The sequence below is a fragment of the Callorhinchus milii genome, unplaced genomic scaffold (assembly GCF_018977255.1).
Source record: "Callorhinchus milii isolate IMCB2004 unplaced genomic scaffold, IMCB_Cmil_1.0 Scaffold18, whole genome shotgun sequence".
NCBI classification, from domain to species: Eukaryota; Metazoa; Chordata; class Chondrichthyes; order Chimaeriformes; family Callorhinchidae; genus Callorhinchus; species Callorhinchus milii.
In genome coordinates this window covers 2,294,530-2,311,945 of record NW_024704759.1, presented here as the reverse complement: position 1 = coordinate 2,311,945, position 17,416 = coordinate 2,294,530, and the positions used below count along the sequence as shown (strand labels likewise).

General features: G+C 50.2%; 1 protein-coding gene across 9 annotated transcripts in view; it reads left to right on the top strand.

The window, feature by feature from the left end:
• Positions 1-17,416, top strand: part of LOC103189914 (protein NDRG3) — a 37,890-nt gene that overhangs the window by 10,092 nt on the left and 10,382 nt on the right. For 2 of the 9 annotated variants that reach the window (XM_042341675.1, XM_042341677.1), the window contains exons 4-18: positions 2,511-2,616; positions 3,246-3,366; positions 3,655-3,717; positions 4,334-4,394; positions 5,188-5,274; positions 6,524-6,580; positions 6,901-7,004; positions 7,701-7,766; positions 8,663-8,714; positions 9,378-9,425; positions 9,982-10,017; positions 10,447-10,498; positions 11,094-11,108; positions 13,891-13,929; positions 15,409-15,962. In XM_042341675.1, coding sequence (XP_042197609.1) covers positions 2,511-2,616; positions 3,246-3,366; positions 3,655-3,717; positions 4,334-4,394; positions 5,188-5,274; positions 6,524-6,580; positions 6,901-7,004; positions 7,701-7,766; positions 8,663-8,714; positions 9,378-9,425; positions 9,982-10,017; positions 10,447-10,498; positions 11,094-11,108; positions 13,891-13,929; positions 15,409-15,557 — 1,056 coding nt within the window. In that variant the 3' untranslated portion in view covers positions 15,558-15,962. Of the gene's footprint in view, positions 1-1,401; positions 1,937-2,510; positions 2,617-3,245; positions 3,367-3,654; positions 3,718-4,333; positions 4,395-5,187; positions 5,275-6,523; positions 6,581-6,900; positions 7,005-7,700; positions 7,767-8,662; positions 8,715-9,377; positions 9,426-9,981; positions 10,018-10,446; positions 10,499-11,093; positions 11,109-13,890; positions 13,930-15,408; positions 15,963-17,416 lie in introns of those variants that run through there. The other 7 variants (XM_042341676.1, XM_042341679.1, XM_042341680.1 and 4 more) reach the window with 5 other exon arrangements.

The window sequence follows — 17,416 nt, the reverse complement described above, 5'->3', positions numbered from 1 at the left end:
AAGTGGAGTGACTGTGCATTTTGTGTGCGAAACACGGCAGTACAATTGCGCACAGCAGCGTCCCACAAACAGTCATGGAGTGAACAACCGATTTTATTTGGGGATTATTTGGGGGACTCTAGCCAACATTTGTGGGTAGAGTGACCAAATTTATTTCATTTTTTTGGAGGGATTATTACCCTGGAAAGAGATCCGCCAATCAACTAACAACCAGTTTCCTACTTACTGCTCGGTAAACAGAGGAGTGTGGAGTAAGGAAAGTTGCCTAAGGTTTTGTTCTGCCAGGAATCAAAACCAGGTCATCTCGCTTGCAAGACGAGCGTGCTAACCACTACGCTACGGGGGGGTGGGGGGGGCGGGCACTCAGTATTCAAATCATTGGAGCACCGAGCCACAAATCCCAGGGTTGGAGCTCTGATTGCGTTACAACAGAAGCGTCCTGTGTGCTCGCGGTCACTCATGTGTTATGTTGCAGATTTGCGGGTAATCCTGGATAGAGTGAGAGGCTTTAGTAAAGGATCGAAGGCAGCTGGCATTTCTCACTGCCGCACACAGCCTGGCGAGCAAGTGAGCGAGCAAAACTGTCAGAGGCTGCTGTCACCAGCCAATAATTCAAATGAAATCAATCTTTGAAACAATGTGCGCAATGAAACCCACTCATTAGCATGCAAGGGGCTGTGTGCTGTTTTGTGCTCTGTTCTGCTGCGTGGAGACCAGGTCTAAACACAGCCTCTCTTTACTAGGGAGGAGAGAAAATGGAGAGGAGACAGGATGAGATTGTGAAAGGGCAAGGCGAGGTAACAGGGGAGAAAAAAACTGTTTGCTTTAATTGGGGATTGAGCAGCAAGCGGACACACTCTCCGGTTGTTAGCAGAGAAATTAGACTGCCGAGCGCAATTAGCTGCCGTGTTTCGCCCACACGATATACCATCAATTGACTTTACAATATATTTCATGAGGCTGACAGGAGTTTGTTCACCCAGAGGATTGTTGGGCTGAGGCTTGAGTTGATCGCCACGAGTGGATGCTGAGGCCAGTTCAATCGCACCGTTCAAAAGCGAACACCCTAAACTTGTCCCGAGTGAAAACTATTCAGGGAGGCGGGAAAGAGCCCGAAAGTGGGATGAATAAAAACAAACGGCGATTTTGGTCAAAACAGAGTTAGCGGTGGCCCAGGGATCGAGCGGACTCCCTCTGTGCCAAAAATACAAACACAAAATAAAAATAAATAAAACTCCCAGGGAGCGCTTTGAGAAGCGTCGATGACGCGATGAGGCGCTGTATCAAAGGCGAGGCTGTATTGTTAAACGTCCACGTTTATTCCCAGCACAGAAGACGAAAGCCTTTTGGCTTCGTTCTGCCTTTGCTTCTGTCTCAGAGTCATCGCTTAGTTACTCACTTGTCGGACCTCCCAGTGTTTGGATGCTGGGTTACGGGGTTGCCATAGAAACCAGCTCTGCCATCACAGTACCCACTAATCACCGGCGGCTTTAACATTCCACGGCGAAGAGCTAAGACCGGGAGGAAAGGCAAAAGGTTGCAAAGCGCTCCCCACGTTCTCCAAATCAGGGTTAGCGAATGTTTTCTGTGTGGCGAGGCTGAAATAAGACGCTGTTATTCCCTTAACATGGGCGGTGAGGTCTGGGGTGGGTTATGTGCGTTCTGGCCTGTCACTACCCCTTGGAAATCCAGATCCGACCTTCACTAATCCAATCAGCTTAAACGGGTGGAGATTTACCTCGTGGCGGCTCTAAGGCACCCAGTTGCTGAGCGTTGCAGTCAGCGCCAAGGAAGGACTCGAACACGCACGCACACACACAACATCGGATCGGCACAAAACTTTCAGGGAAAGCCCTTGGTGTCTCTGACAATCGATCGGCCCACAATGTCAGGCTTTCTGGAGCTGCGGGAGATTGACTGCTCGCTTGCCGGGACGGTGAGTGTCAAACGGGTTAAACCGCGGTGGCTAGCGGAGCCCGTCTCTTTAAAGAATGTTGGCTTTTTCCGTTCGTGGCAAGTCACGTCATGTAAGTAAGTGCGTGTGTGCCCGAGCTGTGGACAAGAAGATGGCAACAATGCTCTCACGTATTTCATGCCGAGCTGCGATGCCCATCAGGAAGCTCACAAGGGAGTTCCTGGTACCTACCTACCATCCACCTAGTGAGGGCTCATGTATCAGACACCCTAAACCATAAATAAAGTACGTGTGGGCAAGTAAGTGGGTGCCTTGAGACGTCCTCCCGATGTGAAAGGCGCTATATAGATATAAATTTGTATTGTATCGTCATTAGGATTGTATGTGAGTTACAATTGAAAGACTGTTGCATAAGGGGGCGCATGAAACTGAGCACCAGCCTTAGCTTTACGTGCAGCATAGTAAACGCTCTTAAATTGTTTGTAGGAATTGGGTCCGTGCATTGGTAATTGGGGCATCGAGGGGAAACCCAGAGAGAGAGAGTGGTGGGGAGGGGCAAGAGAAAGGGGATGACCTGTGCCTTTCCCTCCCACAGGAGCATGAGATCGAGACAGCTCACGGCATGCTGCACGTCACCATGCGGGGGGCCCCGAAGGGCAACAGGCCCGTCATCGTGACCTTTCACGACATCGGCCTGAACCGTACGTACCGGTTTTTGAAACCTTTTATTTTGTGTCGTTTCTCCCTTCTTTCCCGTCTGTTTTGTCTTTCGGGTGGACATGAAAAGACCCCCCCCCATTCCTCTCCCACCCCCCCACCCTACCCCACCCCACCCCACCTTTCCACAGCCTCCGTTTCCAAAGAGACTTGAGTTTTTCTCCCAGTTTATCGCCAGCCCAGGTGTCAGCCTGGCTCAGTTGACAGCATTCTCGCCTCTCGGTTCAAGTTGTCCTGACCAACGAACGCCCCACCCAGATAAATTGCTCATTCATTGCTGTTTGGACGGGCGGGCGGGGGTGGGTGGGGAGTAGGTCAAACTTGCTAATGTAAATCACACCCACCTTTGCCTACAAAAAACAGGCGCTACACATCATTACCTTGGTTCAAGTATCTTTGAACTGGCACAGTCTCTGGTCTGACAGTCCAGGGCAGTGTCGGGGGAGAGTTGCAATACCTGAAACGTTAAACCGAGGTGATCAGGCGCTATATCAAACGGAAGGATTATTATTGTGGTTGTTCCCTGGATTGGGGGAGGGAGCGAGGAGGGGGTTGAGTATTGTGAGGACGAGTTGCCTTCACTCACTGCACATTTGGCTTGTTTCCGTCCCAGACAAGTCGTGCTTCAACACGTTGTTCAACTTCGAGGACATGCAGGAGATCACGCACCATTTTGCCGTGTGCCACGTGGATGCCCCCGGTCACCAAGAGGGCGCTCCACCCTTCCCATCGGGGTGAGATATTCTCTTTATCGCGGCTTGTTTAACACAGAGATTCAATTGCATTCCAACCGGACGGGGGGTGGGGGTCAAACTTGCTAGCGCAAATCACTGACAATTTTGCCCGCAAAAAAGGGTCACTTCGAGTGATTACCTTGTGAAGTGCTTTGAGAGGTTTCAAGAAATCACTGTGAAAGTTCTCTCTCCGTCTCCCGAAGTCTGGTTTGATTATTTTGATTGCAATTGGCTAAGATTTGACAGGAAGCACTTAACGTTGACCTGCCTCTCTCTCTCTCTCCTCAGGTACCTGTATCCAACCATGGATCAGATGGCTGAGATGCTGATGTCAGTCCTGACCTATCTGAAGTGAGTCCAGCTGCAGTCACTAGATAATACAATACACTATAATACAGTTACACAGCACCTTCCACGTCGGGAGGACATCCCAAGGCACTGGACAGTCAGGAGTTTGGACCCAAGCTGGGGGTGCAAGGCCGGGGTTAATAACACACGGGTGGTGAGAGGCTGGGGAGAGGAGGTGTGGTTTACATTCCTTGAGAGTTGAAGCTGTAAAAAGGTTGGATAAGGTGACTTGGCTGAGGTATTTTTGAATTAACAAAGGGATTTGACGGTTTAGTCATCGATAACTCTTTCCCTTTTGGGACGAATTTGCAATCGAGAGAGAGAGAGAGAGAGAGAGGACGGTTCAGACGTGAGAACAGAAAGAATTGCTGTGTGCAATGGGGGTGGAGAAGAATTCGCTTCACTGGGAGCTTTCACAATGAGAGAGGTACACACTTGAGAATTAAAGAGGAAAAAAATCTGCCGCGATCAAATATAGCAGAAATAGACTCGATGAGCTGAATGGCCTCCTGTTCCTATCAGTGGCTTGCGATGAATCCAAGCTCCCCTCCCAGTGATCTCCCCCCCTCCCTTCCTCCCTGGCGGTCTCTGACTCCGTTTTTTTCCGGTTTCTCCGCAGTATCCAGAACGTGATTGGGATCGGAGTGGGAGCGGGCGCCTATATCCTAAGCAGATTTGCTGTGAGTTCGCATTCCTCCATCCAGCCTCCCACCCAGGGCCGAGCTCCCTCCTCATCCTCAAATAATAACGTGGTCACTCAATCCCAAGACTGTTTGTGGGACGCTGCTGTGCGCAATTAGCTGGCGCGTTTCACCAACAAAATTCAATTTACAGTATATCCTGTCAAGCGCATTGAGGCGTCTCAATGATATAAGGCCCTATATCAAATGCAAGGATTATTATTATTATTATTATTGTCCTCACAAGTTCAGAACTCCGGAGATGCCTGCTTTGCTGCTAACTCAGAATTCACTCTGAGTGGGGGTGACGTGGGGAGGCGAGGGAGGAGATGGAGGAGAGGGAGGGGAAAGTAATCACATTAATCACAGCTGAAAATGTAGAGGCTGTTGATGGGGAAATGGGACATTGATATTCCTGGGAACATTGGTTGATAATAATGATAATAGTACAATAATATCATAATAAAGGCGAGATAGCCAGAATGTCGAATCCTAAGGTGATGATCAACAACAACAACAACTTACATTTGTGTATTGCCTTTCATGTCGGGAGGATGTCCCGAGGCACTGGAAAAATCAAATAAAAGTCGTTCCCTCCTCCTGGGCAGAAGTTTGCTGGGAGAGTTTGAGCTCAGGATTGGGGTTGGAAGTTGGGGGGGAGAGAATATTTATGCAATATTTCTGTCGCTTTCACCCCACCTGATCTAAAGAGCGTGAAGCACCTCTTAACTGTCTCCACATGGTTCCTACTCACTTGCTGGTCTCAAACTAACCCCCACTTTGTTCTGTGCAGTTGAACAACCCAGGGCTCGTTGAGGGTCTGGTCCTCATCAACATTGACCCGTGTGCTAAAGGCTGGATTGACTGGGCAGCATCGAAAGTATGTATGTAGTTACCCACTTGTTAAACAAACGTTTATTTTCATATATAAATATATATATGTATAACAAAGAAGGATGTTCTTTTTGGTTTTATCCACTATTAGCGGCTCAGTGTCATTAATCTCCACCCCCTCCGAGTTATAATCTGCGGAGATTAACCCTTGTGGTCATTATCGGACATTCAGCACAATGACCGGCTCAGGAATTTCAGGTCCCACTGATTATTGTTGTTGGATTACGTAATGGGTGAAATGATCCACATGTTTCCCAACTGGAATCACACTGTGTGCTCACACCATAGGAACAGGAGGAGGCCGTCCAGCCTCTCAAGCCTGTTCCACCATTCTATTAGATTATGCCTGATCTGTACCTCAACTCTCCAAGGCTCTGGAATGAGTCGTTGTGTCCCAGTTTCACTCTTTCCTCTCCCGCCATTCCCTCTCCCACCAATCCCTCTCTGATCCCCTCCAATTAGGCTTCTGTGCCACCCACAGCATGGAAACAGTCCTGCTCAAAGTCACTAACGACATTCTGAACATCTGCGACCAGGGCTCTCTCTGCCTCCTTGTCCTCCTCGACCTCTCTGCTGCCTTCAACACTGTCAACCATTCTATCCTCCTCCACTGCCTCTCCTGTCAGCTCAATCGTCACAGACCTACCCTTGCCTGGTTCAAATCCTACCTCTCCCACCGTATCCATTTTGTCGCCACTAATGGCTAGAGGTGTCCCTCAGGGCTCTGTCCTTGGCCCTCTCCTTTTTAATATCTATATGCTCCTTCTTGGTGACATCATCCACAGACATGGGGTCAACTTCCACATGTATGCAGATGACACCCAATTCTATCTCTCTGCCTCCACCCTCGACTCCAGGACCACTGTCTGGAGGCTCCCTCCATCCAGTGGGTTCCAGCCTGCTTTACGTCCCCTGCCTCGCCTGGCCCACCATTGGCGGGCCTTCAGCCACTCTGCCCCCACCCTGTGGAACTCTATTCCGCAGTATCTCCGCCTCGCCCTCTCCCTTGCCTCCTTCAAGACCCATCTCAAGACCCTCCTCTTCGACCGTGCCTACGGTCACCCTCCTTTGCCCCCCGCCCTCCACCCTCCCCGATCCCAACCCTCAGCTCTGGTCCAAAACATTGATTGTCCAATGCCTTGAAACGTCCTCCCGACCTAAAAGTGACTATACACGTGTAATTTTGTTGTTATTGTTGCTAATGGTGGTATCTCTTGCCTCTCGTTCTCTTCCAGCTGTCTGGGTGGACAACCAACCTGGAGGATATTGTCCTGGGCCATCACTTCAGCAGTGTGAGTTGAACCTATGTTTTGTTTAACTCTGTGTACCAGGCTTGGAATTCCCTGCTTAAACACCACCAGCCCCGTCCCCCCATTCAATTTAAACCACTCGCTCTCGCAAGCAAGAGGTCCTGGATGGGGTAAAACCGTACTCCAAGTCTCCTAACTCCACAATCAGCTTCCCGTTTCGCCCACAAAAGCACCCTGTCAATTCACTTGATACTATAAACTGTGAAATGCTTTGAGACGGCTCAACGACATGATAAGGTGTTATATAAAATGCAAGGATTATTATTATTTTTTGTTAAACCCCCCTCTGCTGCCCCCTGCAGGACGAGCTGGAAAACAACATGGAGCTGATCCAAACTTACCGACTCCACATCTCTCAGGACATCAACCAAGACAATCTTCATCTGTTTGTCAACTCGTACAACAGGTGAGGAACCTCCAAACCCAGCTACTGACAGCATTTAGCCCTCCTCGCACCACAGAGTCAATAGATCAAACCCGAGGAGGAGATCACATTGTGGGTTAGAGCTTTGCATTTCCTAAAGTCCTTCCTCCTCACTTCCAGATCAATAAATTCCAGATAATGGGAAGTAATCTTTGCAATATGCTGCTGGGATCTAAGTGTACAGGGTATCCACAAAGTCCTGTTACCCGCCCCCTCCCTGTTTTTTCTCTACACTGACCAACAATCGGAAGAATGATGATCATTGTATTTACGAGTACTTCATTGTATTCAGTACAAGTGTTTAACTGTGTTTAGATGTCCAGAGGATCAGTGTCTGTGAGTGTGTGTGTGTGTGTGTGCGTGTGCGTGTGCGTGCATGCAAACGAAAGTGATCGCCATCATTTTCATGGCAGATAATGATCCAGTCCCATGTTTGGTTGCGACATTTTCTACAACATGTATGGAGTGAGGAGGAAGTTACTGTTATCAGACATTGTTACACTTGACTCATCTGCAACAGGAAATACAAATTCATTGTCAGAAAAACAACAGTAGGGTTTGGGGGGGATGGTAACAGGACTTTGTGAACACCCAGTAGATGTATCTTGTGTTGCCTGGGTAACGGTGACATTATAACATCTTCTTGTTTTTCTCCCCTTCCCCCCCCCCCCAACACAGTCGTAGAGACCTGGAGATTGAACGGCCTGTCCTCGGAGTCAACGAAGCTGTTGTTCAAACTCTCCAGTGAGTGACCTTCTAACGCACAAAATGCAGGTTCAAAGGCTCTGCCACTATCCCTCCCCTCCTCAGGCCGCCAAGATCCACGTCCACACTTTCCATTACGTCTCTGCTCGCAGGACCTCCCAACTCTACCCTCCACAAGCTGCAAATTATTCGGAAATCCTGCACTAAACTCCGTGAGCCCATCACCCCCGGCTTCTCCCGACTTCACTGGCTCTCCGTTCCCCCAAAGGATTGAGTTCAAGATCCTCATTCTCATGTTTAAAGCCTTTCTCGATCTTGCTCCTTCTTTATTTCTGTGACCCTCCTAAAACGCTTTACCCGCTCGGCAAGCATTGGCCTGTTCTATGTCCACCGCCCTCTACCTGAAGGAGTCCTGTAGCTCAGTGGTTAGAGCACTCGCTTTGCAAGTGAGAGACCTGAGTTCAATTCCAGGCAGAGGGCGAAACCTTGGGCAAGTTTCCTTACTCCACACAGAGCCTAATAATAATCCCTCCAAAACCAAAAACAATAATAAATTGGTCATTTTCAATCTACGACTGTTTGTGGGACATTGCTGTGCGCAATTGGCTGCCGCGTTCGCCCACAAATATACAGTCAATTCACTTTATAGTGTGTTCTGTGAAGCGCTTTGGGACGTCCTCCCGACGTGAAAAGCGCTATATCAAATGCAAGGATTATTATCATTATTATTACCTGCCCGACCACAGGGCCCGTCTCAAGACATTCCTGTTTGACCATGACTTCGGTCACCCTCCTATCCCCAACTCCCACCCCAAACCCTTGTACTGCATCAAACACGACAACAACAAACCTGCTCGCCCTGGATACCTGTTCTTTAGTCAATAAACACAGGGATTATTGTGATTATAATAGCCTTTCCTCTTCGCTGTTTGTAGGTGTCCTGCTTTGCTGGTTGTCGGGGACACCTCTCCGGCGGTGGATGCTGTGGTAGGTGACAGCGACTGAGATCGAGCCCTGCTCATTATCCCGTCTGTGGTGAATGGGACAACAGAGTCTGTCACACAGAGACCAAGAAACCCTTTCGCTTTTGGTTCTTTCTGCGTTGGGTACCTGCTCGCCCTTGGACGCTTGTTCTTCAGTCAAGAGCAGCTTCTGGGAACAATACAACACATTTTATATTTATGCAGAGCCTTTCACGTCCAGGGTCTCAAACTGGGTCCCTGAGTTGGTGGAGGAGTGGGTGGGAGCTGAAGAGGAGGGGGAGGGGAGGGGGGTGGGTGAGGACCAAAAGCACAGCCATAAAGGTAAGGCTTGAGGCGGGCTTTAAAACTGGGGTGGGAGGGATTATCTGGGATGGAGACAGGAAAGGAATGGCTGAAAGCTTGCCCGCTGATGTTGGGGCGGACGGGGCGGGGCAGGATGGGGGACACGAAGCGGGGCAAAGGGAGAGTGTCGTGTCGGTGGGCACTGAGAGTAAGGTAGGGTGAGGCCGTGTGACCATCTTCACCACACGTCCAGGCCACTTCCCTCTGTCCGGTTCCAAACTAAATCTCCGCCACGCTTTCTGCACGGCTCCTGTGTGATCTTTAGGGACATCAGTCTTGTTGGCTCATTACTAACATTCTCACTCTGTTCCCGCTTTGGCTCCAGGTGGAATGCAATTCCAGATTAAACCCCACCAAAACAACACTACTGAAGGTGAGAATCCCAACCCACACACCCCCACCCTCCCTACCTCCCACAACACCCATGGAGCGTGACTCCCGTTCTCCTTTGCTTTGCTTGTCCGTTCTCTCAAAAGAAACCATCCTGACTCGACTCGTATCAAAATGTTTCCAGCACTGGGCTGAAGTCCACCATGTCACCAGTAGCTTTGACTCTTTGAGGTGTGACTGTCCCACAGAGCAGTGTGTCACAGCCCAGCGTAGCGTGACTGACTGATTGACTGTCTGACTGGCTGAGGCGGACATTTTTAACAATGAAAACTACACTCTGGGTGCACTGGGCGTGGGGTAGAGGGGAGGGGGACTTGTCCCATTTAGCACTGTTACCGGCGGGTTCTGAACCAGGCCACGAGCGTCTGTTGTAATTATCAGTTGTGGCCACAAGGAGGACCTGGTGACAGCTGGTCCCGCAGTGGCCCCCTGGGGTGTTTTGCTTGTAGGCTGTGGTTTGCTGGGAGCCCCCACCGGCCCGGCAGTGAGACAGGTGCTCCACTGATAGCGATGAACCTTTGCTTCTCTTTCATTGGCAGATGGCGGATTGCGGAGGTCTACCACAGGTTGTTCAGGTGAGTGGAGGGGCCACGGAGGGATGTCAAAGAGGCCTGTGGACTGAGGAGTCCCGTAGTTCAGTGGTTAGAGCACTCGCCTCGCAAGAGAGAGGACCTGGGTTCGATTCCCCGGGCGGCTCGGGGCAAAACCTTAGGCAAGTTTCCTTACTCCACACTCAAGTCTCTGTTTACCCAGCAGTAAGTTGGAACCCGGTTGTTAGTCGATTGGTGGATCGCTTTCCAGGGATAATAATCCCTCAAAAATAAAAGTGTGGTCGCTCAAACCACGACTGTGTTTCTGGGGCACCGCTGTGTAGAATTGGCTCAAAGCGCTTCGTAGGAATTGGTGTAAAGTGCAGTGGCTGCGTATTTTTTTTGTATGAGGAAGTTTGTTTGTAATGCGACGCGGGGTGAGTGGACTAATGGTGTGTTTGTGTTCATGCCCAGCCCGGCAAGCTGACAGAAGCCTTCAAGTACTTTGTGCAGGGCATGGGCTACAGTAAGTACATCTCCGAATCCGTTACACGTCCTCGCCACGCTTGGTGATCATTTTCCTAGCTGCGTTTTAACCTTTCGCGGAGACTCGAATATTGTTCCAATATTGTTCTGAGGAATCGGCTCTTCCATTGGAATTTCTACGGAGTAATATCCCAAACCACGTGTAGCTGGGGATTCGGCATGTTACAGCAAGGCGAGTGGAGCGAGCAGGGCCGAGGACAGCATTGGGCTGAGATTCCTCGGGGAGGGGGAGGCCAATGCTCCCAATTCTGCCCTTACAAGCTAACTAATCCAATTAACCAACTAACCTTAACCTTTAACCTCAGTCTCACTGCTGCTAACCTTGTTCATGTTTCAGGCCATTCCTTTAATGCAAGTCAGTTTATTTTCAATGGGGGGGAGGGCGATAGAAAAGGGATGAATCCCAAGACAATGACTTTTAGGGTGAAGATGTGAAAACTTGCCTCAAATTAAATTACGCCTGGTATGGTGTCAATGCAATGCTGTGTAGCAGTGCCCAGTGTGTGTCTGTGTGTCTGACTAACAGCATTAAGGGTTAAGGTGTAAAACTAATTGCTCTAACGTCTTATTTCCAGTGTTTCACGCCCATTGTAAGTACTGTATTTTAATGCGATGGAATGAAAACTGCATGCGCTAGAGCTACACTCTCTGGGAGAACTCAATGCAATACTGCTGTTGATCGGGAAACAAACCAACCTCGGCTTTGGCTTTCACATGAAGCAAAGCTCCTTTCAGGCAAAACCAATTTCCTTTGGGAGGGGGAGTGGGAGGGGAATAAATTTGTCTCCAAAATCTCAAGTATCTGCCGGTCCAAGTCTCTGAGCGAGCTCATTGCTCATAGAGTCCTGTAGCATAGCGGTTGGAGCGCTCACCTCACAAGCGAGAGGACTTGGGTTCGATTCCCGGGCAGGGCAAAACCTTAGGCAAGTTTTCTTACTTCACACACCTGTTTGCCAAAGTAGTAAGTAGGAACCCAGTTGTTAGTCGATTGGCGGATCGCTTTCCAGGGGTAATAATCCCTCCCCCACCCCCCAAAAAAAAAGAAAAATGTGGTCACTCAATCCATGACTGTTTGTGAGACACTGGCTGTGTGCAATTGGCTGCCGCATTTCACCCACAAAATACAGTCACCCCACTTTACAGTATATCCTGTGAAGCGCAATGAGATGTCGCAATGAAGCACAATATTAAACACAAGGATTATTATTGTTAATATTATTATTATTTATCACCCTCCCATCACAGCACCGAGCTGTGGTGATTTTTTTTTTCACGCGCAAAAAAACCCCCGAAAAATATGATATATTTTGTTTCCTGAGCCGCTGGAGACTTGAGATTGGAGCGATGGGCAGTAAAGGGCAACCCCCCTACTTCCCCCTCACTCACTAACACCGACTAATACCAGCTCGCAGTATTGCATGTCGCAGTCCTAGCCTTTCCACTAGAATAGGAGCCTGCACCAGGAGAAAGGGATACGGTGAGTCCTGTTTGCTGACAGTCTGGCAAGGTTGGGCACTTGTACCTGGAGCCTGGAGCATGTACTGGGATGTGAGTGCGACCCCCTCCGCCACCCCCACTCCCCACAAACACACACACGCTCCCATCTCTCCTCCGACCCCCCACCCCCCCCACCACCAGGCTCTGCCGTCCGCTGCCTCACCTGACGAAGCCCAAGTGAACCGTCAGCAAATTGTTGGTCCTCTTTCGGTCCTGCTGCGGATTTGTGTGTTTTGTGGTGATCTTTTGACCGACTTCACTCACTCCTTTCACCACACTTGATCTTTTTCTCCCCCTTCCCCTCCCCCCTTCCCCGCCTGCCCACCCACCCCCTTTGCCAACCCACCCCTTTTCCATTCCGCGTGTCACGAACACGCTGCTCGCAGAGAGACGGAGTCTGAACCTGGAGTCTTTAATCTAAGTATTGGCGGATTATGTTTTGGAAATGTCGAGCTACAATGCGCCCCGGGTTGAAAATATTTGGGCACGGGAACGGGAGATGAGAACGAGGGAGAGAGGGAGAGTGGGCGTTCAGCTCAAGGAGCTCACTCCTCCGCTCCTTGGCTGATACACTGCTGAGCGCAATTGGCTGCCGCGTTTCGCCCACAAAATACACGATAAATTCCCTTTACAGTATATTCTGCAAAGCGCTTTGAGACATCTCAATGACGTGATGCGGCGCTACATCAAATGCAAGGATTATTATTATTACTTTGATTACAAACCACGGGTTCAGACTCCATGAGCACAGTTGTGTTGAAGGGCGGTGAGTGAGGAAGGACTAACTGTTCCTGCGGGTGCTGATGGGGGTCTGTGCGTGTGTGTGTGTGTGCGTGTGTGGGGGGGAGGCGAGGAAGGTGTTGGGGGTCGATGTGCTCCATGCTGTGTGTCTGCCATAGAACAGATATCTGTCTCGGAAGAGCTTCGCAAAATACAGTAGGTTAGAAATGAAACCATTTGTCTTGTAGGCCAGAAACAAAACGTCTTTCTAATGCGATCGGGGTGCAAGGAAAGAGTTCTGAAGTGTTTAAAAGTAGATTACTGGCTAAATTACCATTCTCTAAACAACGTGTGTGGAGTGGAGTGTGTTCTTGAATTCTAAAGTGTGCACTGTCCTGCGTTCTCTATTTGACTTCTATTGTGTGGTTAGTCTCTCTGTATATCTATATAGACTATATAGATATATATATATATGTGTGTGTGTGTGTTGTGTGTGGAGTTGAGGTACAGATCAGCCATGATCTTATAGAATTTCAGAACAGGCTTGAGGGGGCTGAATGGCCTCCTCCCGTTTCTATGTTCCTCTGTGTGCGTGACCAGCATCCTGAATCAAAAGCGCAAAGAGTGTTGTTGTTTTTAACCCCCTGACCTGCCTCTGAGTGGACTAAACGCTCCATAAACCTAACCTAGGGTGGGGTGAGGGAGAGAAATCCAGACAGAAAATCTAATCTCGAGCTTCGGGAGCCCAGTTTCTCACTTTGTCTTAAAATGTGAGTGTTATTGGAGGGCGCTTTGAAAAGCAAGTGAGGGCTGTGCTTGCTTTCTAACCCTCTATTTAACCCCCTCCTCCACCTCCCTGCCTCTCCGCCCCCCCCCCACCCCCCCCCCATGTGTGTTCTGACCTTCATGCTCCCACTTACACGGTGCAAACTGCTGTTTATTTATTGATATGTAATCGATATCGTCGCTGAGTTGGTTGGAGGCGGACACTTGTGAGAGGGCGTCTGTCTTGTCGGTCTGTCTGTGTGACCTACAACTGTACTTGTCTACGACAATAATAATCTGACTGGTTCTCTTTCTGTGTGCCCCCCTCCCTCCCCCACCTCCCCCCCTCCCTCACACTCCTCCCCCCTCCCCCCCACTCCCTGCTTACAGTCCCCTATGTGCAGCTCAGCCACCTGCACAATGAAACAGGTAGCTGTATGTGCGTTCCGTGTTCCCGTCATGTTTCGCCATGCCTGTCACGCTTTGGCATCACGGCTTCCCATCATGGCTTCGCTGCTTCCATCATGCTTCTGGGCTTTGGCGTGTTCCCCCAGCCCCACCCCCACCCCCTATCCGTGTTACCAGGTTCTCCTCATTAATGTTCTGCTTTAGCTTGGCTTTACCGTAGCAAATTTAACACCGAGACAAACAATGTCTTGTTGTCTTCCTTCCCTCCTACCTTCCCTTTCCCTTTGTGCCAAACAAGATATGTTTTGTTGTCTGTCCAAACCCCCTCTCCCCCATTCCCCACCCCCCCCCCACTCCGCCCCCCCCCCCCCCCACCCCTCTCCTTTCATTCCAAGACAACATGCTTTGCTGGCTCGGTGCATCATGGCAATGTCTCCATGGCAACGGCTGGAGAATGGCGTGCGCGTGATATGGGGTGGGGGGGTTGGGGGGTGGCGTGGTGTTTGGGGATGCACGTGCGTGAGGGGGGGAGGGGAGTCGGGGGGGGTGCCAGTGTTCGACAGGAATTGGGACCTGTTCCCACCGGATTTCTTCGTGGCTCCTTCGCTTGGATGTTTCTGGGGGGACAGCATTTGGAAATTAGATGTGAGGGGAGAGGGGGAGAGGTGGGGTGGGGAGGGGGGGGGAGGAGGGGGAGAGAGACCATCGTGGATTATCCACATGGATTATTCCCGTGTGCAAACAGCGCCCGAGACGAAGAATTGACAGCCAGAGAACCATCCACTGTCTGCCTACAACAAACACCCTCCTCTCAGAACCCTTAATATCCCTTTACTTCCCAGCCACCCCTCCATATCTCTCTCTCTCTTGAATCCCTCAACTGACTTCTTATCTATCCTCATTAGACCAGTTACTAGGAGCGAGGACTCTTCCCACTCGGTTCCTGTTAACCCTGCAAACCAAAGCCCTAACGGTCAGGTGGTCCTATCTCAATAAGCAGCGTTTCTGCTTAACAGACAGTGCTCTCAATGACAAGCTACGGCTGTTTTAGCTGGTTAGACGCCAGCAGTTACCCCAACGCACACTCTGAGCTCTCCCAACACCCGACCTCCAAACTTTGCCTTGGCCCTCGCCAACCTGCGCCCTAATGCTTTCCAGAATTGGGTAAGCAGAGTGCGTCCCTCTAGGGAGACAGAGAGAGAGAGAGTGGATTCCATTCCGACAATCTTATGTCTCGAATTTCCGTGTGTAGGTGGGAACCGCATTCTTGGGAGTAGTGCAAGACTTGGACAAGTTGTGACAAAATGGTTGTACTTAGTAAAGCTAGTCACCAGCAAGTCTCCCCAGAAACACAGCCCACGGGGTGTGAGAGGCAGGAGCAACCAGCCCCCGTTGTAGGTTGATTTTTTTTTATTGACTTAACATCAAATGTGTGTTCTTTCCCCCCCACCCCTCTTTCTTTTTCTCTCTCTCTCTCTCTCTCTCTCACACCCACCACAGTGCCGACCGTCACCATGACCCGGCTAAATCGCTCCCGCACCACCTCCACCTCCAGCGTGGGCTCAGGAGAGGGGGCTCGGAGTCAGCAGCACGCGGTCCACCCGCCCATCGGGGACACAGCCCCGCAAACCATGGAGGTCTCCTGTTAGAAGCCAGATAGACGGCCGGCCGGCCAGCCGGTGGGGCCCACCACCGCGCCAAGGCAGGGTTACGTGCCGCGATTTGTTTCGGCGTTTGTTTTACTTTTTTCGTTATTTGGAGAGAATTCTGAAAAAAATGTGAACCAGGGCCCAGGAAATGCAGTCTCCTGGTTTAATGTCTCACTCCCGCATGCCTCCACCTGTTACAACCCCCCACCCACTTCCGCCACCCCCACCCCATCCCTGGCTAGGCCTCTGTAAAGCTAGTTGATGCTTTTTATTTTGTTGATTTGTGTGTGTGTCTGTGTGTGTGCGTGTGTGTATGCACAAGTGTTTTTACTTCTACAGAATGGTGGACTTGGAAGTCACTCACTCACTGTTCCGCCTGCCCTCCCAGCCCCCCCCCCCCCAGAATGGCGGATTTCTGTAACAAATGCAAGGCTTATTATTATTTCCTTTCATTTAACGAGATATTGTAAAATCGCTAGAGAGATGCCAGTCTCTCCTTTGTTTGTTTTACTTGATCCACACTAAGTTATTTTCATTCCAACTTTTTCTTTCAAAGGTCATTGCACCTTTTCGTCCCCCCTTCATTCCCCCATTCCCTCTCTCTCCCCCCCCCCCCACCCCAACCACCTCCTGTGATTGCAGTGGGTGTTCTCAACATCAGGTCTGGACCATTAAATTGGCTCAATGACCAATTGGTTTTTGGTGGATGGTAAAGAGTGAGGGAGGTCTGTGTCTAAACCTGCAACTGAGAACGGCTGAATTCTGGGCGGCTACGAATATAGAGACAAGTTTTCAGATCATCTCAAAAGTTCGGAAGCTTCTGTTGTTAATGGCTCAAGTTGTTGTTAAAGTTTTCCATTAATCGCTTTACCTTTGCCCCTCTCCTCCCTCCCTCCCTCCCTCCCAAAGTAAGGTGATGATGAGGAGGAAGAGGTTGATGATGATTCACGATGATGAAGGTGCCCCTTTTAAATGCCAAGTTTAAGTCTAATTCCAACCTGAAATCTCACTGTTTCTCTGTTAAATTTTTTTGGAACTTTCTCACACGATGTTAGTGGCTCCTGTATCCTGAATCCAACAACTCCAAGTCCCGCCTTAGCGTGATTGGTACCTGTTCATCCCTCATCAGGCTTGTCTTGTTCTCCGCAGACCCACGCCAACCAACCCCCCCCTCCCACCTCATCCCACTCCTCCCTGACTCCACCCCCACCCTCGTGGTTGAAGCGCTAGTTTAAAAAAAATAAAAGATTTGAGAAAAAAAACATGTGGGAAAAAACTCACTGACAAGATTTCTTCTCGCGAGTGCTCTGACGCAAGACTGTGGCATTTTTATAGCCCCCTCCCCGCCCCAGCTATAGAGGGTCTACACTGTCGTGTTTAGTGATTGGTATTGGAGGGGCGGGGTTACCTGGAGAGGGAGGGGGGCTTACTTGGAGGGGCGGGGTCACCTGGGGAGGGGGTTTACCTGGAGGGTGGGGTTACCTGGAGAGGGGAGGGGGTCACCTGGAGGGGCAGGGTTACCTGGAGGGGCGTGGTTACCTGAGGGGTGATTGACACAGATACCTATAGAGAAAATCCATGCAAATTGCCTCAGTGTGTGAGCTTTGTGCTGACCTGTTATTTTCAGACAGTAAACCTCGTCATTGCCACGTCCCCCGTCTCGTGCTCAGATGTCTCCTCACGCACTCCTGCTCTCTGGCACCCACTTCCCTTGAGACAAGCTGCGCCGCTTGAAATGCAAAGCGCTGGGTTAGTTGGAAAGAATTGCCTCTTAAGTCATCCACAGCTGACGGGCGTGTGGGTGGAGGAGGCCCTTAATCAAGTAATGAATCAATCAAGTATGTCGCTCCGTTTCCACC